Consider the following 27,669-nt stretch of genomic DNA (forward strand, 5'->3'; position numbering starts at 1 on the left):
ATCGTGGACGAAAAATAATATCCAAACATACAAATACACATAAACATACACACACATAAATCCATTTACCTAAAGGTGCGTCCTCACCTAACGAACGAGCACGAACGAATACGATGAACAAAATACGAAGTAGAATGAACGCGAAGGAAGACGAATCATTCCAAACGAACGTAAACGTTTTTTTCCTAGTGATTTTATAAAATGCATCTTTAGTTTTTCACAATATAGAAAACCTCTCCTTTTCATTTATGAATACCAAAATTACGTCATTTGACCATTCCATATTATTTAAAATTATCCCATTAAATATATAAACCAGTAACCGCATACAATAATCACAATATAATAAGTGAATATCAAATATAACTAGTAGGGCGCATGGCAACGTGCCTTAAGGCAATTTGCTGGAACTTTCTGTACCGTAATTAAACATACGAGGAATGAAAATAATCAATAATTGTTCTGAAGATTTTCAAATAGATTATTTATTATAAATACATACTGTAAATTTATAAGTGCTTTTTAAATTGGGCTATGAGCGTATTTTATGAACAACTTATGTGTACGTTTGGAAGAGTCCATTTTTTAAATTAGATTTATTTGATAATTTGGAATTTTTTTATAATTTAGACATTTTTTCAAAATTTTGAATTTTTTTCCAAGTTTAAAATTTTTTGAAATATAAAAAAATGTTTTTTTTTTAATATTTTGAAAATTTTGAAATTTTTGAAAATATTCGATTTTTTCGAAAATTAAATTTTCGAAATATTCTCAAATTTTTGTAAGAAATATTTTTTTTTAATTTTTCGAAATTAAGTTTTTTTTGATAATGATGAAAAATTTTGAAAATTTGAATTTTTTGAAACTTTGAATTTTTTTTTGACAATTTTGATTTTTTATTTTAAATATTCAAAATTACTAAATTTTCTTTACGAGCATTTTTTGCACACCATCGGATAATCCGTTCTTTACACCTTTTACGACTCTCCATACGGCAAAATTGCCTTATGATCGAGTACGAACCGAATGATTTTTTAATCATACAAATTCGTTATTCCATACGGTCGAAAATGTCGAGGACATTTGTTTAAACCATATACGTAAATTTTGAAATTAAAAATCTTGGTACGGAACCCAAAAAAAATTTACACAAAATGTGTATACAACATTAAAATCTCTGTAAAATATCTGATAATTTGATGTACATATGTCCAATAAACATTTTTGACCGCCAAATGACCGCCAACTTATTTTTATTGACAGTCCATAACCGCTGGACCTGCCTTCCGCCAATACAAGTAAAATGGTTTTTGAATTATTAAAATCGGACGCTCCGTTCTTTTAAAAACTGAGTTACCGTTTCTGGCACTTTTTGTCCCGTATCTTTGCAACGGCTATACCTGCCTTCACCAAAAAATAATCAGCACGTCAATTACCTTATCAATACGAACCAAATGTTTTTTAAATTATTCAAATCGGTTATTCCATACCGTCGAAAATGTCGAGGATATTTGTTTGAATCATATACAGGAATTTTAAAATTGAAAATCTTGGTACGAAACGCAAAAAATTTACACAACATAGGTACACATTATTAAAATCTGTATAAAATATCTGATAGTTTGATGTACTAATAAACATTTTTGACCGTCAAATGGCAATTTTTTAACTTATTTTTATTGAGAGTCCATAACCGCTGAACCTGCCTTCCCAAAAATTTCACCAGTTGTTCATTTAGTTAAAACAAATAAAATGTTTTTTGAATTATCAAAATTAAAAACTGAATTATCAAAATTAAAAACTGAGTTACCGTTTTTGGCACTTTTTGCCCCGTTTCTCCGGAACGTCTAGACCTGCCTTTGCCAAAATCTAATCAGCACGTCTCCTTATCGATACGAATTGAATGTTTTTTGAATTATTCAAATCGGTTGATCGGTGTTCCCGAAATTGTCGATAAAAAATTGTAACCGCACACACACACACACGCACACACACAAATACAAACACACACACATATATCCATTTCTTCTAAGGTATGCCAAAATATTCAGAAACCTTTGAAACGTAAGATATATAAAAATTTTCATTTTCGATTTTTTGCGATTATTATCCCCCTTAACAATTTTACATTGCCATTAGATTGCAGTTATATAACATCTGTTACCTGTTACATTACGGCAACCTTATCAAATGCATTGCCTGAAGATTACTATTTCCGCATCAAGTGCGTTACAAAGTGCGTTACATTGTTAACATAAGATGTTGTACTGTATATATTACCTTTGGGGATATTAATAATTTTTAGCCTATGCGTCGGCAAATTATTTTTCTTCCTAGCCATGAATATCTTATGGCTAATTCATCAGTAATCATTTTACTCAGAACATTTGTGGCATGATCACTCATGTCACGGCCACCCTGCATGAGAACAAAATCAGCCTGTAATTTTAAAAAAATCGTTTATAAAATTTAATTTTTTCTCTTTAAATAATTTCATATATTTTGTACCAGATCAGATTCCATTTTCTCCCCATTTTCTTCGCCCATCTTTCTTTCCACCATTTCAACATCATTCACCGTCTTCAAAGGGAAGATAGTATCAAAAACATTCGCTTCATTTTTGGGCAATGTACGCTGTGCCGGATTGTTTTGGTCGCTGATCTTTTTTTGCCTCCAAGCGTATCATACGCTTTAGTATTAAATCAAGAGTTGCTAAAATCAAATAAAAATTATAATATATATATATATATTATATTAAACAATATGATAATATATACCTTGTATTGCAACCATCCCAGGGCAAGTATGTGGGCAGCTTTCTGAAATAAAATTGTTGTAATTAGAAAGTCTATATTTAATTTACTAACATGAGCACAAGCTTCAGTTATCAATTACCTTTAGCAGCAACAACATGTTCGTCATGCACAACACCTATATCTCGACCTGCCTTCTTGTATTATCTGAGGAGCTACAATAAAAACAAAAATTACCATTGAATTTGAAAAATACATTTGATAAAGACTAAAATCATTAAGCTCCAGTATTCAATTACTTTGAACAGCACCAACATCTTCTTCCTCAAACACCGCCCCTATCTCGTCCTGCTTTCTTTTATTAGCTTGATGACCTACAAAAACTAGCTGTAAGTGGAATTCTGTCTTAAGGCAATTAAGGCATCGTGCCTTAAGGCAAATTGCTGGAACTTCCCGTACCAAAAATTATTATTTTTTTAAAAACGATTAACATTTTTGAAAAAAATTTACTTAAAAAAATAAGATTTTTGACAAACAATTAGACAAACAATTACTTTTTTTTGAAAAAAAATTTTTTTTTTAATTTTTTTTTTTTATTTTTTTTTTTTGAAAAAAATTGTTTTCTTTATTTTGACATATTTTGAAGGATCAAAACTTTTTTTCAAAGCAATCGTACTGCTTTAACTGCAAAAAGACGAAATATCAAACCGCGTAAGCGCCGCGTCGACGTCTAACGCGTAAACATTGGTACGGATTTCATAGGAATGTAAACCAAAATTATACTTATTGTTAAAATCTCTATAAAATATCTGATAATTTGATGTGCATATGTCTAATGATCATTTTTGACCGCCAAATGGCATTTTTTTACTTTTTTCATTAGATCTCCGAAACCGCTAGACCTGCCTTTGTGAAAATTTGACGCTCCGTTCTCTTAAAAACTGAGTTACCGTTTTCGGCACTTTTTGCCCCGTATCTTCGGAACGGCTAGACCTGACTTCGCCAAAAACTAATCAGCACGTCTCCTTATCAATACGAATCGAATGTTTTTTGAATTATTCAAATCGGTTGATCGGTGTTCCCGAAATCGTCGACGAAAATTTGTATCCGCACATACATACACACACGCACACACACACACACACACACACACACACACATACATCCATTTTTTCTAAGGTATGCCAAAATATTCAGAAACCTTTGAAACGTCGAGAAATGTAAAAATTTTCATTTTCGATTTTTTTGCGATTACTATAACTTGCCCTACGGGAAGTTAAAAAATACCATTGAATTTAAAAAAGACATTTCATAAAGACTAGAATCATTAAGCTCCAGTATTCAATTACTTTTAATAGCAGCAAAATGCTCCTCCTCAAACACATCCTCTACCTCCGCCTCCTTTCTTTTATTAGCTTGAAGATCTGCAATAAAAACAAAAATTACTATTAAATTTGAAAAATACATTTGATAAAAACTAAGAACATTACTTGTGATTGATTCAACCTCCTGACCCTCTGAATGCCTCCTCTTCTCTCTGATTAATATCGGTGCTACAATAAAAGCAAATAACACTTCATTTGTAACATTAAAAAGTGAGTAAGTCTAATGCACTACAATTTTACCTGTTATGGCCTCAATCCTTGACTCGATCAATGCTGATAAATCCTCTTTCCTCCTCTGTTGAGGTGTAATCCTCATCACCTCATAGCACGCTTGCGTGCTGACTCATAGCTGTCTAAAAGTATTAAAAGATGTTTCATTTAAAGAAGATGATTGCTTTTACTCTTACAGTAATGATATTCTAACCATAAAATCCAACTAATTTCATAGATACTTGATTCCATTTATCTTGTGGCTCTACACGTTTCATTATTAGACCCGTAGTGTTTTTTCTACAGGTGTACAGCAAGGCCACCAGCACTTGCTGTACGAACCATCATTGTTAATAATCAACCAATTACTCGGAATCTCCGTGTAGAAGTTGGATTTGTCAACAATGACAGCAAATGGTTTTGTTCTACAAATAAAACAGTGAAAGCTTGCGTATAAATTTTTGTTATATGAGCACACTATAGTTATAGATAAAAGAAATATAAACGATTTGAATACAAAATTGAACTAGTGGTGTATGGCATTGTGCCTTATGGCAAATTGCTGGAACTTCCCGCACCATAACAAAATTAGATTATTATAAATATTGTAGCATTTTCTAATATTTATAAGAATTATATAAACTGAATTGAAAAGTTGAAATTATTTGTTTAAAGTATTTTAGAACTTTAGCCACAAAAAAATTGAAACAAATCCATTTTCTCTGAGGTATGCCAAAATGTTCAGAAACCTTCAAAACGTGGAGAAATGCAAAAAAAAATATTTTCGATTTTCGGCCCATTACTATAACTACCCCACTGGAAGATAAAAATAATTAGATTAAATTTCAAATAGCATTTATTTTTAACAATAATAATTTACATATATGATTATGAAATATAATATTTAAACTATTGAACAAAGTACAAAAGAAATAGAAATTTACAAAAGTGTATCTACTATCATTTATATTTATAAATATATTTCTAATTGTTTCTTTCATAAACATTTAATTTTTTTTTATAAACACAATATTATTTCTAATATATTGGGAAGGCCAATCATAATAAAATCTAAATGAAAACTGTCCAAAAATATTGTTCATATTTTTTGCGATAAAGAGCCTATGATATCTTTTTATTTATAAATGCTTAGATGGAATATAATGAATGACTTCATTGAATATAGATACAAACATACATGTAACCGTTAAATGATTCTTAACATAAACATATAACAATAATGTGTTCTTTGCATATTGAGAAAAAAACTTCTTCACGTGTTCGTTTATAATCTTAAAAGTCGAAAAATTTAAAACATTTCTTCATATCATATTATGTAAACTATAGACTACCAAATATACAGATCCATCCAAGCTGTGATAAAGAGTTAAATAAAAATAACAAATAAAACACACACAATATTTTCGCTGAGCGGCGGCAACTTCTTTGATTTTAACTATTCGGTATTTGGCCGAATAAATGGTGCCAATTTTTCCAAATGAGAAAAAGTAATCGAAAAGTCGTTGTAAGCGCAGGCATAAAAACTGAATATACATGTAGTACGTTAGTAACATAACAACTGCAAATAGTAATTACATTAATACGAACAAGTTTAGGTGCTAAAAACCTGCCGAATAGTTGTCAAATATTCGGTATTCGGTCTCTGGAGCATGCCGAATATTTGATATTGGGCATTGTACAATTGCCGTGTACAATTGTCCTTTATATTGTTGCAAAAATTAATCAAGCAAAAAAATTATCGATCAAAGGCTTTGCCCTAAATTTTTTATTTTGAACAGAATTTTGTATGTCAATTAATAGAAAAAGTTACAAAAGGCCTATGGCGAGCGTTACCTTCATCAAAAAGACTAGTTTATGAGTGGGTAAAGTATTGGGAAAGGGTTGAGAACAGATGTAAGATCTGACCATTCATCAACGTTTTCAATAGATGAAAACGACGCAAAAATCAAGGAAATGGTACTGGAAAACCGTCATTTAGGCTCGAGGTAGTTAGTTCTTGACTTTAGCGTATCAAACGCTCCACGTGTATTGAACTTTTTTCAAAAACTTCACCGGAAGAACGTAGTCGAAGACATGTGTTTGTGACCGAAGACATGCTCCTAACAAGGAGGACCCGCGCGTTGCTCGTCTGGGATTTTGATGAATTTTGGCACAATGGTAGATTTTATGCCCAAACTGACCGTGGTAAAATATTAGAGGCCTATGAAAAGCGGTTTAAATATAAAAATTAATTAGTGGGGCGCCCCCAATCGTGCCTTAAGCCAAAAAATAACGATCAACATTTTTAAAAAAAATTTACTTCAAATCAATTAATTTTTTTAGAAATAAACAATTACTTTTTTGAATTTTTTTTTTTAAAAAAAAACTGTTTTCAACTGAAATTCTGAACTTTTTTTCAAAGCAATCGTACTGCTTTAACTGCATAGAGACGAAATGTCAAAGCGCGTAAGCGCCGCGTTGCCGCCTAACGGATGAACATTGGTACGGAACCCATAGGAATGTAAACAAAATTTTATTTGGTTTTTGCGATAAGTATCATCCAGTCAAATGTAAAACTTATATTCGTTTTTATATGCAAATAAATTATATTTTTTCACTCTTATTATTGTTGTTCTTAATATGAAATTATAATATTTTACATCAATTTTTCTGATATCACATCAAATTTATATACACGTTAAAAGGGGACTTTATTATAGAATTCAATGAAAAATATAAAATCAATTTAAAATTTGAATTAATTTTAATATTGTTAACTCATGCAGTTATAAATATGAAATGAAAATGATAAAAAAAATAAAAACCTTAAGTGGGATTCGAACTCTCGACTATGGACGCAAAAATTGGAATTCACCGACGTTACCACACGAACAATCTTCCGCTGATAAGAAAAATCGCGGATATTAAACATGGTGTCATATCAATAAATGTTCACAAAGCACATAATTTCGCACCAACATTTATACACTTACTCGCAATTTAGATAAAATACAAAATATTATTATTTATGTTGATTGCTGAGTCAATTGAAATGACTACAGATTAATTTATAAATGTTTGCCTTTCATTTGATGTATCGCATTAGAATACCTACTCATATATATATTCTAAAGAAATAGTCAGGTTTCAATAGCCGATGTGCTGGATCCAAGGCCAGGCACGATAGAAAAGAAATAAATGAACGAGTTTGTATTAAATGTTTAAATTAATAGTTAATATCAATTTCTAACATTGCCGATAGACTTATAGGTTTGGCAGTTTCACGATCTTTATCAAACCAGCCTCGAAGTTCAGTGGCCTCAGGCAAGTCAGGATTTATTTTCAAGCATGTGCTAGATCCAATCCCTAATGATTTAATATCGCGATACTCTTTGATCCGAGCATTCTTTACACAAATTACAGAGTGCAAGACTTCATCGATGTTTTTTGCGTCGTCGTCCCACAAGGTCAACTTAATCTGCAATAAGTAACAGAAATAAAAATTACTAATTGTGTAAAATTCGGTATAGTAACATAATCAAGCATTTATAATAAGCCTAAAGTTGAATTAAATACATAATAAAAAAGACAATGTATAAAGAAAAAATAATATCAGTAATTAGTGCGTTGATTCACATATGAGGTTAAAATCAATCGTACCGGGATTTATGAATTGAATTTGTTTGTTTCCTTGCAAATTTTTTGCTTTGCAGCGGTGTTTTACTCGAGAAATGATACGCTTCAAGTCCTTAAGACTTACATGCAGAGATTTATTCAACTTGTTAGAATACAGTGATTACAGATGGGGCGCATGGCATCGTGCCTTAAGGCAAATTGCTGGAACTTTCCGTACCAAAAATTATAATACATAGTATTACACATTATTACTTTTTGTAATACTTTTTAACTAGTGGTGTATGGCATCGCGCCTTAAGGTCCATACTGTTTCAGGATGACTTAAAACAATAGAACTTTGTTGAACGCCGATAACTTTGAATGACTGCTTAGGAGTCAGTACATGGGCTTATGGAGGAGTTCCAGTTATTCGTGCTTTTTGTGGATGTGCGTCTTTCAGTTTAATTTTTTGTCAAGGTACATTCTCACCTATTTAAAGTGATCTTGAGAAGGTATTAGGTAAAGATTACTAGCACAGACTTCAAGTAACTAATTGTCATCCACAATTTTACCCACAGTTCAATCATGTTTAGATGTAAATGCAGGCTTATGAGGCTTTAATTGGGTCCTCCAAGTTGTTGCTTTGCGGAAAAACTTGCATTTATGTCCTTCAGCCCTGATTTTCTTCCATGTAATAATTGATTTTATTAATATATGAAATTTGCCTTGAGGCACGATGCCTTGCACCACTAGTTTTTGTTTTATATAAAAACTCTCTATGGAATACCTTATTATAAGGCTTGTGCCACATCTAGGAAAACTGCCGAGCAAAAATTCTTTGATTGAAAGGCTTCTGTTAATAATATTCACCACTCTGTATACTTGATGAATTGCAACAGTTATGTTCTCTAAAGCCAAACTGGTGGTTTGAAATCATTTTAATTTTACTTTTCGTAGGGTAAGTTATAGTAATTGCAAAAAAACGAAAATAAAAATTTTTATACGTCTTTACGTTTCAAAACTTTCCGAACATTTTGGCGTATGTGCATGTGTGTATGTATGTATGTATGTGTTTTTTTATGTATAGCTAAGAAAATGCCTTAATGCATCCCAGACTGGTATTTGTCTGGGTATGTCAGACTCAATACCGCTCTGGTATAATCCTGACTAAAATCTCATCTGCCCTTCACTGCGACATCTCACAGTTGCTGCCATCGGTCATTGCTATTCTGCCGTTCTTCTAATCTCAACTTTTCAGGACTCAGTTGTTGATGTCTTCTATAGTAAATTGTCCGTCTTTCCTCTGCTAAGACTGAGAGAGGCACAGTTCCTGAAATGACGCACACTGCTTCCTCCGATATTGTGCGAAGTGCGCAAGCAATTCTTAAAGCACTCAGACGATGTATAGGTCCTGCCGTTCTCCTCGATTTTTGAGTTTTAAGAGCACCGAAGTAACCACTGACGACAGTAATATCCTTCTGGTTTGTTTAGGGCCTCCAACATTAGGCATCAGTGGAGCAAGTCTCATCCAAACTATTGATGCCTTAGCACTAACGTGTTCCACCTGTTGATTGAAATTCAATCGAGCATCAAGCATTACGCCAAGGTAACAGATTTGAGGTTTTGACGTGATCTCTAGATTTCCTATATTCAGCTTGATGCTCTCTATTGTGATTTTTCTACTAGTGATAAGAACAGCTTCACTTTTTTGTTGTGCTAATTGAAGGTTCATTGTTCCCATCCAGCGATTAATTTTTCTAAACGTTACATCAAATAGACTTACGATCTTATCAATTTGTTGGAGACAACTACTATGGCAACATCGTCTGCATATGCTACTAGTTTCACACATTCTGGAATCTCAAATCTCAAAAAGCCATCATACATAATATTCCACAGCGAAGGGCCAAAAACAGAGTCCTGCAGCACACCTCCTGTTATATTATATTCTTCTGTACCATCGCGTAAATCGTACATTAGAATTCTGTCTGTAAAGTAGCTTGCGACTACATTGCAGAGGTATGCTGGCACGTTCTTGTCGCTTTCTTGGCGGTATTAATACCAAGTTTATAACATCGATAGTTGATCGCCCTTTGCGAAAACCATACTGATTGTCTGCTAGGATTGGGTCAACTACACTGCAAACGTATGTCGCGTACAATAACACGAAAAGGGGTGATATTTGTATGTAGTCACTATTGATCTACTTTTTGGTGTGTTTTTGACTAACACAACCGATCGGGTGTGATACTATGAAACCGCCCCGACGGGTGTGTTATCATGAGAACGCGACGTCGTGGGGTGTTAACCACATGCTTATTTGAAGAATGTTTAATATTGATAATTACAATCTACGCTTTGTAGTACCACAATGACTATATTTTATTGAAATAAATAGACATTACGAAATAATAAGGTTATGTATTAATATATTCCAAATCAAAATCAGAATTTTACAAAAATTACAATATTGTTACTATTTATGTTACAATAATTTTGATGAATTATTTTTGAAATCAAGTTAGTGATAATATTATTTATATGTAACTAATAATTGAACAAAATTATCATGAAATATAATTAATAACAAAAATCCCAAAAAAGAATTATCTAAATGTATTTAAAATAGTTTATCTGCCTTTTTTATATAGCGTGCACAAATTTCATCAATGTTAAAGTTTTATTATTTGTTACTGTTCCCAATATTTCAAATTCAATATAATGATATTTAATAGTAGTTTGGCCGAAAACAGGTCCATCGTATGAGAGCACAACAAATCAATGATTTCCTTTTGCTCCTCTGTTTATCATTTTCATTACAGTTTTATTAACACTAATCATTTTTTATTCACTTTTATGAATTTTCCTTTCAAAATTTCTGCTTCTATGCTTTCAGGTCTTGTTCTTCTATTCAATATATTTTAATGCATTTGAAAAAGCATGGGGTTAAGATCTGTGCCATACAAAGTAGCATACAAAATCTATTATCCGATTATTAATTTCCATCTTAATTTTGTCATCCGTTACAATGATAGCTCGAGATATAATTTCATGTGTAGTGTAAACCATCACCATCCAAAACAAATGCATTACTCTTTTAATAATTAACTTTTTTATTGTCAAATTTGGAGTTGTTTTCTTCAATGAAATGAGATACAAGTTATTTTCGCATTCTTACTTTCTATAGAGAATACATTCGTGAGATTTTCAATCATGTCATATTGTATTTATCAAAAGATTTCCATCTAAACTTTTTGAATTCAAAACCTCTAAAACACCTAAAATGAAATAAAATAAAATATAGTACAACACTAGAAAAACTATTGTCATTTCACTATATTCGAGTGAAGAAAATTTATTTATTATACCAATTATTCGTTGAACCTCATTTTCCAGTTAGGGCCTTCGATCACTCAGTAAATTCTGAATAAATTTTCTACTTGTGATACATTCCTGCCTTTAATGTATTTAATGAATTTCTGTAAATCTTTCATTTTAATTTGATTGTTTGATCTATTTTCCTCATATCTGAAAATATAATGATAAATTAATTAAGACACATCGTACAAATTGAGAATTACATTTTCAATCTCAAACTAACCTCAAAACTAAGAACCTTTGCATCTAAAGAGAAATTAAATTTTCAAGTTACAGTTCTCAGAAGCAATTTCAATGGAATCATTTCATCCATCTGTAATTAATTTTACAATAAAAATATTGAATAATTCAGTTCATTAATAAATTCTAAAACTGATACTTACCATTTCACTTTTTCATTTCAATACAACATTCTATAAATTTCTTTGAAGATTCCACACTCATGTATTCATTAAAAGCCGAAACAAATTGTTTATTACAAATAAATTATTATTTAATACGCTCTATTTTAATTGATAATAACATTCACAAATTCCGCACTTAAGCATCTGTCATCAACAAATCCTCAAAAAGTGGGGTTAGGATTCGACTTGACGCACTTGACGTAACTGTTTACACGCCGTATGGATGTATCTCTACACGCCTGAGGTCGAGCATTACTCTTACACGACAAAAAGGAGCGATAATTTAAACGATCGCCGTATTAAACAACATCCTTTATGCAATACCACACCCTTATGTGTATGATGTCGCGCTTTTTTATGGTTTTTAATACGTTTTTGTGTTTTGATTCACACAACAACATTTGCAGTGTACTGCATCTATTCTTTGGTGAATTATTCTTTCAAAAATTTTACCCGCTGTATCCAGCATGCATATCGAACGGTACGATGATTGTTCATCTGGTGTTTTTTTTCCCTTTGGGAAGAAGCACTAATCTTTGCTGTTTCCATTTTCGTAGAAAGACCTCTTCTTTCAGACATGTGTTATAAGCATTAAGAAACATTGTCGGTGATGTCATAATTGGTGTTTTTAAGGCAATATTAAGAATTCCATCTAATCCCGGTGCTTTACTATTTCCAACCCGATGACAAGCTTCCATCAGTTCTTGCAGTGTAATAGGTGTAATATTATTCAGATCTACATGCGTTACCTGGTAGTTTAAATTAGGTTGTCGTGGGAACAAAATAGTTACTATTTTATTCAATAGTCGTGGGCAAGTTGGTGAAAGTATTGGCTGGCTTTTGAGGCGAGACATTATATAAGATTATAATCTTATAAGGCCTTTCCCATGGGTTTTCCTCGACTTCATCCAGAAGTTCTTTCCAGCACCTAACTTTACTTTCCTTGATAGCTTTATTTAGTTGCGATCCTTCTTTTCTTTTGGCACTCTTTACGAAGAGAGCTGATTTCCTCAGTCCACCAGTGCACAGATTGTCTTTGATTTATGCCATGCTTACGAGTCATACTTTCCCATGACCAATCAGTTAGGTGTTTGTAAGGTTCTGACAAGAGGGCAATATCAATTTTCATATCTCTTACCGTCTGCATAAGCAAGTCGTGTGCAGCCTCACAATGATTCATGTTTAGCTGCATTATCTTCATGCTTTTGCGTTCATTAATTTCTCCATAGCCTCCCTATATACAGGACTTCTGTGAGTGCCGGCATGATGTGCAACATTTTCAGAGTTTCCATTTTCAGCGCATAGTGCACATTTTGCTACATTTAGGCAGTTTGCTATTTTGTGACCTTCTTGTTCACATCTAATGCATAGATTGGTCCGATTCACTTCGCTCTTACACTGTGATCCATATTGTCCGAATTGCCAGCATTTAAAGCACCGGATTGGTTTCTTGGTGGTTTTAATTCGACAGTTGACCCATCCAATTCGTACTTTGCTACTTGCTCTGAGTAGCTTGCCGCTGGTAGAGCTATTGTAGCAATCTGGGTACCTCTGTATGCCTTACGAATCTTAATTGCTTCTGCTGGTGTGTTCCAAGTTCCTCCGGTCGCTTTTTGCAGTGTTGTCTGGATATCAATTTTTGAGGGTTCATCATCAATATCCCTTATTTCTATAGTTTCTTGGTGCCCCTTATAGATACATAAGGGCCTTGGTGCCCCTTTAACACACCTGCAATAATCTGTTGTAGTCCTTGGCCTTTGTCCGCACTTTTCTTGGAAATAGTTATCAACAAGTCTCCATTTCTGGTTTTATTTATTTTGTCTGGTTTTTCTTTACTATTTACACAGTCGCATGAGCTTGCTAGTGGGTTTTGAGCATCTGATAAACCTGGGCATAGCGCTGTGTTCAAAATATTTGATGCACTGATTGTATCAACAGCTGCATTGTTTGACACTATGCCCCCTCTGATGGGAAACATTTTAACAAATATTTTACCTGCACCCAGAGGCGAGGTTCACTCAGCTCACTGACTTATAAGTAACTTATTAAAACTGATAGAACTATTATAACTTTTTACGACAAAATATCTAATTTCTGACGTGAGAAAAATTTGTTTTTTCTGTGTATGTGTGCAGATACAAATTTTCGTCTACGATTTCGGGAACACTGGTTAACCGATTTGAATAATTAAAGAAACATTCGTATTGAAAAGGAGACGTGCTGATTAGCTTTTGGCAAAGGCAAGTAAAGCCGTTTCTAAGATACAGGGTAAAAAGTGACAAAAATGTTAATTGATTTATTGAGAGAACGGAGCGTCCGATTTGAATGTTACAAAAAACATTTTATTTGTACTGATAAAATGAAGAATTGATGATAATTTTTGGGAAGCGGTTTCGAAGATCCAATAATGGACAAATTGTTATATTCAAATTCATAATTTAAGTTTAGCGCGCTCGTTGTGAACTGTCAACAACGAGCGTTATGACTGATAGGTTGGCAGCATCTATGTATGTTCTATGTGCAACTTGTATAAGAAGATTCCGCTTTCTTCTTCATCAAGATTTCAAACTATAAACATCGGAATAAATAAATAGTTGAATTCATACATCCAGCGTTTCTTTATTCCAAATAGAAAAAGTGAAAAAAAATCTATTTGAACAAAAATGATCATTAGACATATGCACATCAAATTATCAGATATTTTAATAATAAGAACAAATTTTGTTTACTTTTCTATGGGTCCCGCACCAATGTTTATTTGTTATACTACAACGCGGCGCCCACGCGCTTCTATATTTCGTTTCCACGCAGCTAACGGATAGCGATTGTTTTAAAAAAAAGTTCATTTCAAAAATATTTCAAAGTATAAAAATTTAAATATTTGTCACGGGAATTTCCAGCAATTTGCCTTAAGGCACGATGCCAAGCACCACTAGTTTTTTTAATAATAAAATGCCTAGGCTCCTTACAATGGGCTAAATTCAAAATAATCAACACATAAAGCAATTTGAAAATTAATTTATGTTACTCGTAATACTCACACAAGCACCGCTATCGTCCACCAATGTTAATTCTCTCTTGCTTACTTCTTTGCCATTTTTGGTTTTAACAGGTACAATTTCTGGGCAATCTTTGCAAATTCCAATCACATCTGAAATTATATAGCAATATTAATATATAATTAAATAACTTAATTTAATTTAGAATACTGAAGTTTGTATAAACTATTATTTTTATGAAAGAAAATTTAATTAGAAATAACCACATAACTATTAATAGTTATGTTATAACAAAAAACTAAAAAAATATTTATTAACTTCCCTAAGGAGAAGTTTATGTTTTCATCAAAAAATCCGATTCGATCTGAAAAGCCATTCGATGTATCTCGATTAGGACTTTAATATATCTTGATGAGGATGTATCTCGATGATCACTTTAGCGCGATGTTTAGCCAAGCCGTTTCTTTGTGAATAGCAGAAAAGTGAAAAAATTTTCGTCCACGTTTTCGCCCGCAATTCTGAATCAATTTTGAAAATTCAAAAACCGTTCGAAAGATATTAGTTGGGAATCGACTTGATTAGTTTTTGGTAAAGATAGACCAGATGTTTTTTTTTGACGGTAGATACCATAGTCTTATAGATCATACTAAAGTTGTTTAATTTTAAAAATCAGTCAAAAATTTCAAAAATTAGTTTCGTTTTTTTGACGTTTGTCAAAGTTAGAACTTTCATAGACGTTTTCTCAAAAACGGCTAGACCGATTTCAAAAATTTAAAAGTTAATCGATGTATTTCGATGTGGATTATCTTTTCTCAGTTTTGTGCGACGATTGGCTTAGCCTTTTCTTTGTAAATAGCATAAAAGTGAAAAAAAATCGTCCACGTTTTAGCTCTCAATTCTGAATCGATATTGGTTGGGAATGATAATGATTAGTTTAAGTAAAAATCTACCGGGCCGTTTTCTTGTGATAAACTGTTGCAGAGAAAAAAATTGCCGATTTTTATGAAACTTTTTTTGACGATTTACGGCCCTACGGCAAATAGTTCAATGTTAAAAATCAAAGTTTGAGTAAATATTATAGTCAAAATTTGTGTCAAAAGTTGATTTTGTAATGTGATGAGTCAAACATTATTAATTCATTGAAATTTAAAATAATAAGTTGCAATTTTAAAGCATACAAGCACGTGTCTGTGCAATATAATTAATATAGTTACAGTTAATTTAAATGTGTTTGAGAAAATTCTATTAGAAATCGCAATGTTTAGATTTATATAATTGAAAGCAATAACTTTATTTTTAAAATAAACAGTTAAAAATTTTATCTAAACATCTAAATGTCAATTTGCATTGACGAAGTCAATTCTTACACATTTCGGGAAGTTCATGCAACTTGCCTTAAGGCTAAATGCCACTTTCAACAAGTTTATATTTTTATTATATGTATATTTATATACATATAATTAGTGCAAAGGACTGCAAAATTCTTTATGTGCTTTCGCAATTAAATGCCGAAAAAAAATTGACAATTTTGATAAATCTTTGTATAATATTCGAAAAAAGTTAATTACGAAAATTGTTTTCAATAACGTACTGTTTCAAAATTTCAAAATCCAAGCGTCATAATTTTAGCTAGTGGTAAATGGCATCGTGCTTTAAGGCAAATTGTTGGAACTTCCCGTACGAAAAATATTAAATGTTTTCCAATAGATTATTATAAATACTGTAACATTAACTAATATTTATATAATATTTACAATTATATAAACAAAATTACAAAGTTAAAATTATTTATTAACTTCCCGCAGGGTAAGTTATAGTAATCGCAACAAAATCGAAAATAAAAATTTCTGCATATCTTAACGTTTTGAAGGTTTTTGAACATTTTGGCATGCCTTAAAAAAATGGAAGTATGTGTGTGTGTATGTTTGGACACAATTTTTCGTCCACGATTTAGGGCGCACGAAACAACCGTTTTGAATGATTAAAAAAACATTCGACTCATATTGATGAGTTTAGCAAAGGTCGGTCCAGCCGTTTTGGAGTTACGGAGCAAAGAGTGCAGAAAATAGAAATTGAGTTTTTGAGAGAACGGAGCATCCGATTTGAATGATTCAAAAAACTTTATTCTTGTGTTGACCAAACGATTATTTTTGAGAAAAGATTTTTTTTTTCATTTTTTTTAATTTTCAAAATTTTTTTTTTTTTTTGAGTAACAAACATAATTCGGATTTTCAAAATTTTAGTTCGGTACGGGAAATTCCAGCAATTTGCCTCAAAGCACGATGCCATGCACCACTAATTTATATTGGACTTAATTGTCATCTCGTACAAAGCAAAAAAGTTGTACTAGTAATCGCTTGTGTATAAATAAAATCAAAACTAGTAGTGTATAGTATTGTGCCTTAAGACAAATTGCTAGAAATTCCTGTACTGTAACGAAACGTTCGAGGAATATTAAATGTTTTCAAAAAAACTGCAATTTTTTTGTACATTTAGCTCTGTATCTTTGAAATGGCTGGACCTACCTGTGACAAAGACTAATCACCACTTCTCCTAATCGTTACAATTTGAATATTTTTTGTGTCATTCAAATTGGATGCTCCGTTCTTTCAAAAACTCGATCTCTATTTTCTGCACTCTTTGCTCCGTATGTCCGTCGACCTGCCTTTGCCAAAAACTAATCAGCACATCTCCCTCTCCCAACAATCGAATGTTTTGTAACCATTCAAATCGGTTGATCGGTTGAAAAATTGCGGACATGCAAAACACACACACATCCATTTTTAAGTATGCCAAAAAACCTAAGAATATGCAACAATTTTCATTTTCGATTTTCGGCTTTTTTTCGTCCTAGGCGTGACCAAAAAGTTTTTCTTCAAAATTTTAAGTCGGCCCATGTAAGGGTACCTTTCGTTTGGATAGTTTTGAGAAAATATATATGATATAAACTCAAAATTCATAATCTAGTATGATTTTCTTATGTGGGGGTACATACTATTTCATCAATATCAATTAAACCTTACCGACTAAAGTGTTTGTTTTCTTTGCTTGAATGTCTTTAATCTTAACAAATTCATAACTGTCTTTTCGCACTTTATTACCAACATCCAAACACTCTGCGACTTGAGTATCATTTCTAAATACTATTTCATAATCGTTGAAGGTACGAAATTCTTTTTTGCGTAGTTTCACATCAAATTTTGATATAGTGTAAATCTTTCCTTCCTGCAATAATTAAAAAAATATTCATTAGTATTATTAGTAAAATAAGAATTATGAACGGCGAAATTCAATCTCTTATCAAATCGACAACGACAAATTACGTTTAAAAGACAGTAAACAAATATGAATCATTGAAATTTTCATGAATTAATTGTTAAATTGTTATAGTTAAATAAACATAGGTAAACAGCTACTTTAAGGCAAAAGTTAACTCAGGTTTGTCTGACACGTTTCCAATCGATGCTGGCTGTGGTACCCAAAAAAGTATTAAAAAGAAAATATCCTAAGTATACAGGGTGGCTGATATGTAATGCAACAAAGTAAAGCGCTAGAGTTTTCTCATTTTCATTTGAAATTTCATTGTTCTAAAGCAAAAATGTTGGAAATAACATCAAATTTTAGAATAAGTTTAGATTTGTTCTAATTTGCCACCTTTGGCACGAATTATGGCTTTCAAACGGCAGAAGAACTATAACACGCTGCACGAAAGTGGCTCTGGTGTATTTTGGCCTATTCCCGGCGAGGCGCCTTCTTGGGATGATCGACAATTTGGTATTTTTTAGTGCAAACCTTACTCTCCAAAATATCCAAGACACAAAAGTCCAACGAATTTAGATCCAGAGATTTTGGTGGCTATTGTGCGATGGAAATGAAGCCAAAAACCTCTTTTTTAAGCCATTTTCGGTAGACGCGTACTGAGTTTGGTCGATGAATAGGAGCGGAATGTCACCATTGGCCGTTACGGTGGTTCACACCATTACCGTCGGCGGCGCTTGAGTTCTGGTGGCCAATCGAAGATGTAAATTTTTAGCTGACCTTTTTGGCAAGTAAACCCCATTTTGTTTGTTCCCAAACTGCTCGATTTGGAATGACTTCCCATCTGAGAAGACCAAATTCGGTAACTAGTCACTTTCGTGCAAGCGAAGCAACCCCTTGGCTCTTTCCCGTCTAACTTTTCTTTGTGTATCGATGAGCTCTTGCACTTTTTGGAACTTCAATGGCTTTAGTCCAAGCTCATTTTTCAATGTGTGTTGCATCCGTTTTTGCGATATGTTCAGCTCACGAGTCATTTTTTTACCACTGCGACACGAATTTCGACCGATTTTTTGGACGCGGTGCAACACTGAGTGTATCACGGTTACGAGATATGGTACGAGAAACAAAATATTTGTTCGCATTTAAATGCTGGAAAGCTTTAACGATAGCCACTTAAGGTTTTTCAGCCAAATATGAAGCAATCGCACTATCACGCTTGACTTCCATCACGAATAACCCTTTTTCTGAATGCAATGGATCAAAATGCTCTTGTACGCTTGTAAACAACTAAATGAACAACCACTGGATTAAATTTGTCATCTGTCTGATGAGCGGTTTAGAAATGATAGCGGTCTGAAATTGGTTGCAATACATATCTGCCACCCTGTATATCTCGATTCTTAATTAACGAGGTAGTATCAAATATGCATAAAAATGAAACACCTCAGGTAAAGAGTCAAAAATACATACAAATCACAAATAGATTACAATTAATCTATGAAATGAGCCATCGTCAGAATAGTTACGGTATCTAACTTTAATAGCTCGACCAATTTAAGCATTCATCCAGTTCGAATTCAACCTTCGTACAGGTCACTTCGGGCACGCAAATAAAAATATTTAATTCTTATCAGTGTTATCTAACAGTGCGTGAGTCATAACACACCAGTGTATTGTTCGTCGACCGGATTAACTATGGCGAGTCCCCAGCCGGGGGACTCAGGTATATCGCTCGCTATACCGCTTGTCGAAACTATCGAAATTTTACATGACACTTCTACAACTAATTCTGAATATGTCGCAAAACAAGTGAACTGTGTTAATAATGTACAACCGGAGTGTAATCAAGAATCCACAATTAATAATAGAACTAACGTAATGGAAACTGACAGTAATGTACCGCTGCCAATACCCTCTACTTCCAAGGAAGGTTGGACTACGGTTAACAACAGAAAACACAAAAGAAATAATTCCGACTGCAGCTCTGAAGATAATTCTGTCTCAAAAAAGCTAGAAAGTAACTACTGGTTGCATTCAACATCGAACAATATCTACAATGTTTTAAATAACATACAGCCAGAACAAACAGTGAATACCGCTGCCCCTATTCCAAAACCGCCACCGATCTTTGTTCATGGTGTCGAAAATATCAATCCCCTCACAGAATTATTAAGTGTAAATGCGCCAGGAAAATATAATATACAATTAATCAACAATACGCAGGTCAAAGTCACCCTCACAGACGCTGAAACTTACAATAAAATTCTCAAATTACTAAAAGAAAAAAATACCGAAATGTATTCATTTCAGTGCAAATCGGCACGTTCGTTTAAGGTCGTCGTTCGGAACTTACACTCCAGCACAGAAATTGAAGATATCGCCACAGAAATAACAACTCATGGTCACAAAGTAATGCGAATCACTAACATGAAACACAGGTTTACTAAGGCTCCTATGCACATGTTTCTTGTCGAATTGGAACAAAATCCCAACAACAAAGAAATTTACAAAATCGAATTTATTTGCCGAACTAAAGTGAACATCGAGCCTAAGAATCCAAGCAAATCAATAGTCCAATGTGTCAATTGCCAAAGATACGGTCATACTAGAACTTACTGTAATCTGAAACCGCGCTGCGTGAAATGTGCCGGCGATCATCTCACAAAAGACTGCAGTTGGACCGATCGTACCAATAAAAACGTAAAGTGTGTCCTATGCAATGAAGGCCATACAGCCAATTACAAAGGATGCAAAGTCTATCAGGAAATGTACTCTCGCAGATATCCTCCCCTGCGTCCTAAACAAACAAATCCTCCTTCCTCCTCTAATCCTATCACCTCAAACACAGTTAAACCCGGAATCTCATTCGCTGTAACTGCTCGTCAAAATAGCCAACTACAACAGGATATAAACAATACCGAAGCTATCAACCATCATCAGCAAGCTAACGACATAACAGAGTTAAAATCTATAGTTAAAACTTTAGCGGAGCAATTAAACACAGTCATGAACTTATTAACCGCCGTCGTAGCTAAACTCAAGTAATGCAACACTTCCTTCAAATTGCAGTCTGGAATGCCAACGGCTTGGCACAACACAAACGGGAATTGCAAATGTTCATCCAGCTTCACAGCTTGGATGTTATTCTGATCTCAGAAACACACTTTACTTCCAGCAGCTATCTCAAACTTCCCGGTTTTTCGACGTACACAATCAATCATCCGGATGGTACCGCACACGGTGGATGTGCAATATTAATCAAATCAAACATAAAACATCATGAATCGCAGCACTATTGCACAAACTATCTTCAAGCCTGCTGCGTTACCATTGATCATCCTTCAAATAAACTTATCCTAGCCGCAATCTACTGTCCTCCTAAACATAAAATCTCGAGTGAGCAATTCAACAATTTCTTCAACTTCTTGGGACCCAAGTTTATTGCAGGTGGAGACTACAACGCTAAACACATCTTCTGGGGCTCAAGACTAACCACTACGCGAGGCCGGCAGCTTTACCTCTCTATCCTGGACAATAACCTACTACACGTATCGTCTGGCGAACCAACCTACTGGCCCAGCGATACATACAAAACACCTGACCTCCTCGACTTCTGCATCACAAAAGGCATTCAACCTCACCACATTTCAGCTAAATCAAGTCTTGATCTTTCTTCGGATCACTCACCAGTCATCATTTCATATAACTCCCTGTCTCCTGTCCAATTAAATAATAGGTACTTAACAAATAACAGCACAAACTGGTTTACCTTTCAGAATTACATTGCTGATTGCTTACATTGCAACGTTCCTCTAAAAACCCACGATGATATAGAAGCAGCAGTGTACAACTTCAACAAAATAATTACAGAAGCAGCAACCTTTTCCACTCCAAAATCCCAGACTTTTACTACGCCTGTTTGTCCTATTTACATCAAGAAACTTATAGCCCAGAAGAGAAAACTCCGCAAAATTTGGCAATGTACAAGATCTCCAGCCGATAAACATAATCTAAACAAAGCCTCTAGAGAAATCAAACATCTACTGTCTGACTGGCACAATAAAAAAATGGAAAATTTTCTAATAAACCTTTCTACTACTGACAAATCTCTTTGGAGGGCTACCAATAAACTTAAACGTCCCACACAAAGCAATCCGCCTATTATTAATAAAAATGGACTATGGGCTCGCACCGCACAAGATAAAGCCAATCTCTTCGCCGATCACTTTGAGAACGTGTTTACACCTCATCCACCGACTTGTGACCCTTTCCTGGAGCGCCCAATATATAATTTATTAGCCGATAAAACTAGCAGCCAGACTGAACTACCACCCAAATTCAGTATCTCCGAAGTCATAGGCACAATCCGTTCATCAAAATCCCGCAAATCTCCTGGAATCGACAATATTAGTATTAAACCTTTACAAGAACTTCCTCCTATTGCTTATAGATACATAACTATACTTTTTAATGGAATTCTAAGAACTCTCCACTTTCCTAACTGCTGGAAGACAGCAAAAATAATCCTTATACCAAAACCAGGCAAGGACCCAACTCTACCCGAGTCATACAGGCCTATCAGCCTTCTCCCTTCACTCTCCAAAATATTTGAAAAACTAATCCACAGCAAAATTAAAAACCTAATGGTGTCTTCCTCTATCCTTCCCACCCATCAATTCGGCTTCTTAAGTGGGCACTCCACTATTGAGCAAATACATAGAGTGGTTAACTATATAACTAATTCCTTCCAAAATAAACTCTATTGCTCTGCCGCTTTTCTTGACGTCAGCCAGGCCTTTGACAAGGTCTGGCACACTGGACTTCTTTTAAAATTAAAACCTTACTCCCTGCTCAATACTTCCTTCTCCTTAAATCATACCTACTAAACAGATCCTTTTTCATTAGCATAGGTGATCAAAATTCTTCAACTCGGCCTATCTGCTCCGGTGTCCCGCAAGGAAGTGTACTTGGACCCTTGCTGTATCTTTTATATACTCATGACTTACCCGTTACAACTAATACGGTTACAGCAACATTTGCGGATGATACGGCAATTCTAGCTGCCCACGAAGATCCCGCTCTAGCTTCACACCTCCTACAATCAAACCTGGATACACTGCAAGACTGGCTTAGCATCTGGAGATTCAAGGTTAACAACCAAAAATCAGCTCACGTCACCTTTGCACTGAGGAAACATACATGCCCACCAGTGACTCTCTTCCATAATTTGCTACCCATCAAGGATAATGTAAAATACCTGGGACTTCACCTGGATCGAAAACTCACGTGGAAAACACACATCTGCCAAAAGCGTAAACAACTCGAAGAAAAGCGAAGACAACTATATTGGGTGCTGGGTCGTAAATCCAAAGTGTCGATGTCAAATAAAGTTTTGATATACAAATCAATACTTAAACCCATTTGGACCTATGGGATTCAGCTCTGGGGCACAGCCAGCCACTCAAATGTAGAGATCTTACAGAGGTTCTAGAATAAAATGCTTAGGCAAATTGCCAACGCACCTAAATACACCCCAAATTGGTTACTCCATGATAAACTGGGTGTCTCTTTCATTAGAGACGAGATTCCTAGACTTTGTCTAAAGTATCGTAATAGGCTCACCTTTCACCCAAATAACCTTGCAAGAAAGCTGCTAGAACCAATCCAATTCAGAAGACTTAAAAAGAACTACCCCAACGACTTGTTTTAGGTTTAATTATAAGTACTAATTTGTATTTTTCTTTTGTTTTGTACATCTATATATCACACTGTAAAGAACTGCATCACTGGATGCAGATCTTAGCTTTTTCTATCTTTGTTAAATTCTAAGCCATGCAATTGATTTTATATCTCCTGTAGATAGATGATCAAATAAAATTATTAAAAAAAAAAAAAAAAAATTTAAGCATTCAAGGTTACAATTATTGATAATGGGCTGTAACTAGGCAAAATTGTTTAAAATACAATTATAAAAGAAATCTCAGAGTCCTCATCGTTTCGTTAAATGACACAAGGTCAAAAGTCCAAAAAATGACATTTTCGCGATTTTTAGCTAAATGCTGAAGCCAGTTTTATTACAAGATTATCTGAGACATATATTTATACAAAAATATATTGTAACAGTTTAATATTTTATTAAATTTATTTAAATAATCGATTTATAAAAACTGTAGTACCTGAATCATTTCATAAAACTTATGGCATTGATCATTGAAAGCAACTGCTCTGATTTTTCCACTATTATCAGACAACGCCATACTAAAACAGTGGCCATTGCCATTTTTATTACTCCATGGTTTTTTATCCGACTTTTCTTCGACCTTGGCTTTGATTGTCCAACTATTTCAGAAAAAAAACACATAATAATATTGTATATATTATATAAACCTATATAAACTTTACTAATAAATAAATACTTCATAATCACTTGCATATTTTCTTTAAACTGTTCAGGTATAAATGGGTTAAGAAAAAACTAAGCGGCGTTTTTTTAGTAAAATACAACCGATTTCCTTATAAAGTAAAAGTGAAATTATTTTATTGATTTATTTAATTTACAAGCCGTCAGTATAATGGTATTATAATAAGGCTCGTGTCAATATTTTTTAAATTTAAATAATTAGCAATTTAATAAATATAGATACTTTTACAAAATAATTATTTTGTTCAACAAATTTTTAGATATTTCATGATGACTATTTAGTTTAACAAATTAATGCACATTAAATATAATATATAGTTTGCTGTTGTGACGAGCATAGTGAGCATTGCTGGTGGGTGACATCAGTTAGTTTGGGTCCGTAGATTCGTAGGCGTTTCTATCATAATCGATCCATACCTAAATATGCTCCGTAATTATCGGCAATGTTTCGCCATTCTTCATGTAGAGTCCCGATGTCATCGATAAAGAATTGCTGTGGTTTCTGTGATAGTCAGAGCATTCCAAGTCTGCCGATTTCACAATACCGTGATTGCGACAAAAACTTACCAACTGAGTTCTCGCGATTTTTGGCGGGTTATCAATAGTTGCCTGACGTATTATCTCTAGTTGTTAACAATACAGTTGAGAATCAATCGCCTGACCAACTGGAAGTAGCCCAGGGTGAACGTTTTCCTTTTAGTCCCATCATACACACTGCATTTTTTTGCCGCCAACTTCAATTTCAAAATTTCTGACCAACATCTAGCTCCTTCAATATCGACACTGCAGATCAGGTTATGTTACTGCACTTTTTCACAAAAATTTAATTACTGTTTTCAGTGACCGGACGATCAGAGCACGGCTAATTTCCAGATCAAATTAGCAGAAGGAAAGCAAGAAAATCATCTCCACGCAGCAGATTTTTTTAAAGAACCTTCACCAATTTTCTGACCGATTTTTTTACAGCGTTTTTCACTTGCGCCGCGTTTTTTTTCTTTATCGTGACAATGTTGCAAAACAGAGCCAAATATTCATTATTTTTGTTCATTTTACAACGCACATAACTTTCAAACACTGTACCAATTTAAAATCTTACTAAAATAAATCTTGAAGCGTTACTAATCAAATAAGTGGTGTCGCTACGATTTGTATTTAACGAATTATGTGCAAATATAAAAAAACGCCACTAATCTTCTCCTTGAATTGTCATTAGAAACAAATAGTAGGCTATTAGATATAGTATTGACTATCGCTTACTATTATCATTGACGGTGCAATAAGCACAAATTAAATACAAAATATGGTAATGCCCAATTTAATAAACAATATTAATCAAATTTGAATTATCTAAGTTGAACAATCTTATAAAGTTGAAAACTTACTTTTGTTGCGAATGAGTCAAAGAAGCAATATTACTTATGTCATTCTCATATCTCCGTTTTTTTATATACGAGTTTCCGGTACTTGGGGACGGAACACCTGATGAAAAAATCAATTGTTATTATCAGATGGACCATTTCAATACACTCACTTTTGACCTAAAGATTATAATGTGATCTAAAGTTGAAACTTGCAGCAAACAAAAAAAAACAACTCACAACAAATTAAATGTGTTAATAACAACAGTATATCTAATATATTAATATGTGTATTTTCTTTGCTTACCTGTAACAGCTTCTGACACACCGGAGCTAGAAGTTTGACCAGCCCTGTCATCGATCAAGGCCCTTATGGTTATTTTTCGGCTGAAAATATATTTCACAAATCAAAAATACATCCCCCATCCACTAACACTGCTTACGACTAGTTACAATCTTGTAAATAGAGCAATCTTTGCCAGCTCACATAAAAGTTTATTTATTAACTTCCCGAAGAAGAAGTTTAATCCGATTCGCTAAATTTATGTTTCCTCGACGTTTAAAATCATTCCGGATCGGATGACACCAAATTTGGAGAAGTATGTCTGTGTGTGTGAGCCTATTTTTCACATCGACGTTTTCTCGAAAATGGCTAGACCGATTTAAAAAATTTAAGATCCATTGGATGTATCTTGAGGATTATTGTTGGTTACATTTGCGCGATGATCAGCCGAGTCGCTTCTTTGTAATCAGCAGAAAAGTGTAAAAAATTTCGTCTATGTTTTTGCCCACAGTTTTGAACCGATTTGAAAAAATTAATATCCATTCGAAGATATTGATTGGGAATCGTGTTGATTGGTTTTTGATAAGGATCGGTTGAACCGTTTCTTCGTTATTAGATGTTAAATAATTTCTTTTTTATGAAACTGTATGACGCTAGATAACATAAAGAGTTGTAAGCGCAATATATTTATAAGATTATTGAAGTTCATTTTAGATAGATATTAATAGTATAGTTTATGAAATTAAATGTGTTTGATTGAAAATCATCTAGATGTTATATTATGTTCATCAGTGTTACATTACATGATTCAATTCTGGCAAATTTATAATGTAGTTTGTCATTTTTCTAAAAACAAGACAAATCTAATAACAAAGCAATTATATTCAATATATCAATATCGATTTATGAAAATACAAAAGTGATGTTGTTTGTGATAATAGTCTGGCGAAAGTTTAACGCTTCTTTTCAATTACAAGAAACGGCTCGGTCGATCGTCGCACAAAACTGAAAAACAATAGTCCTCATCGAGATGCATCAAAATTTTTGAAATCGGTTTAGCCGTTTTTGAGAAAAACGTTGATGAAAGGTCTAATTTTGACAAATGCCAAAAAAGCGATACTATTTTTTGCAAACTTTGACGAATTCTCAAAATTAAACGACTTGTCGTAGGGCAGTAATATTTTACTATGATCTATAAGACTAGGTATCTGCCGTCAATTTTTTTATAAAAATCGTCGTTTTAAATGAAAATAATTTTTTTTAACACTATTACAAGAAAACGACCGGACGATCTTTACCAAAAACTAATCAGCGTGATTCCTAACAATATCTTTCAAATGGTTTTTTTGAATTTTCAAAATCGATTCAGAATGCGCGGCAATTATAAACGGCTTAAGCATGCCGAATGGTCTTTGATGGATGCGCCAAAATAAAAAGTAGAACGCTCGGATATATCAAGGGAAGAAATTAACCACTTAAACGGTCACCCACGAACACTGCTAGAAGTCGTACCCTCAGTACCCTCCTAGAACTTTTGCCGCCCGGGGCGGTCTTCAGATTGCCGCCCTTTCAATTTTAAGTCAGTCAATAGTAGTTTTCATAAAT

At 33.5% G+C, this 27,669-nt stretch overlaps 1 protein-coding gene across 1 annotated transcript; it reads right to left on the reverse strand.

Moving 5' to 3' along the window:
- Positions 1-7,524: 7,524 nt before the first annotated feature.
- Positions 7,525-26,906, reverse strand: LOC113391045 (replication protein A 70 kDa DNA-binding subunit-like). The gene is made up of 7 exons (XM_026627022.1): positions 26,863-26,906; positions 26,089-26,168; positions 25,806-25,902; positions 24,179-24,341; positions 17,768-17,969; positions 14,787-14,896; positions 7,525-7,826 (listed from the first exon to the last, which is right to left on the reverse strand). Exons 1-7 carry the CDS (start codon positions 26,904-26,906, stop codon positions 7,575-7,577), a joined length of 948 nt encoding a protein of 315 aa, XP_026482807.1. The 3' UTR covers positions 7,525-7,574.
- Positions 26,907-27,669: the final 763 nt, after the last annotated feature.

This window comes from Ctenocephalides felis, unplaced genomic scaffold, assembly GCF_003426905.1.
Source record: "Ctenocephalides felis isolate EL2017-DRISC unplaced genomic scaffold, ASM342690v1 CF-g0.4_SCAFFOLD_00845, whole genome shotgun sequence".
Taxonomy (NCBI): Eukaryota; Metazoa; Arthropoda; class Insecta; order Siphonaptera; family Pulicidae; genus Ctenocephalides; species Ctenocephalides felis.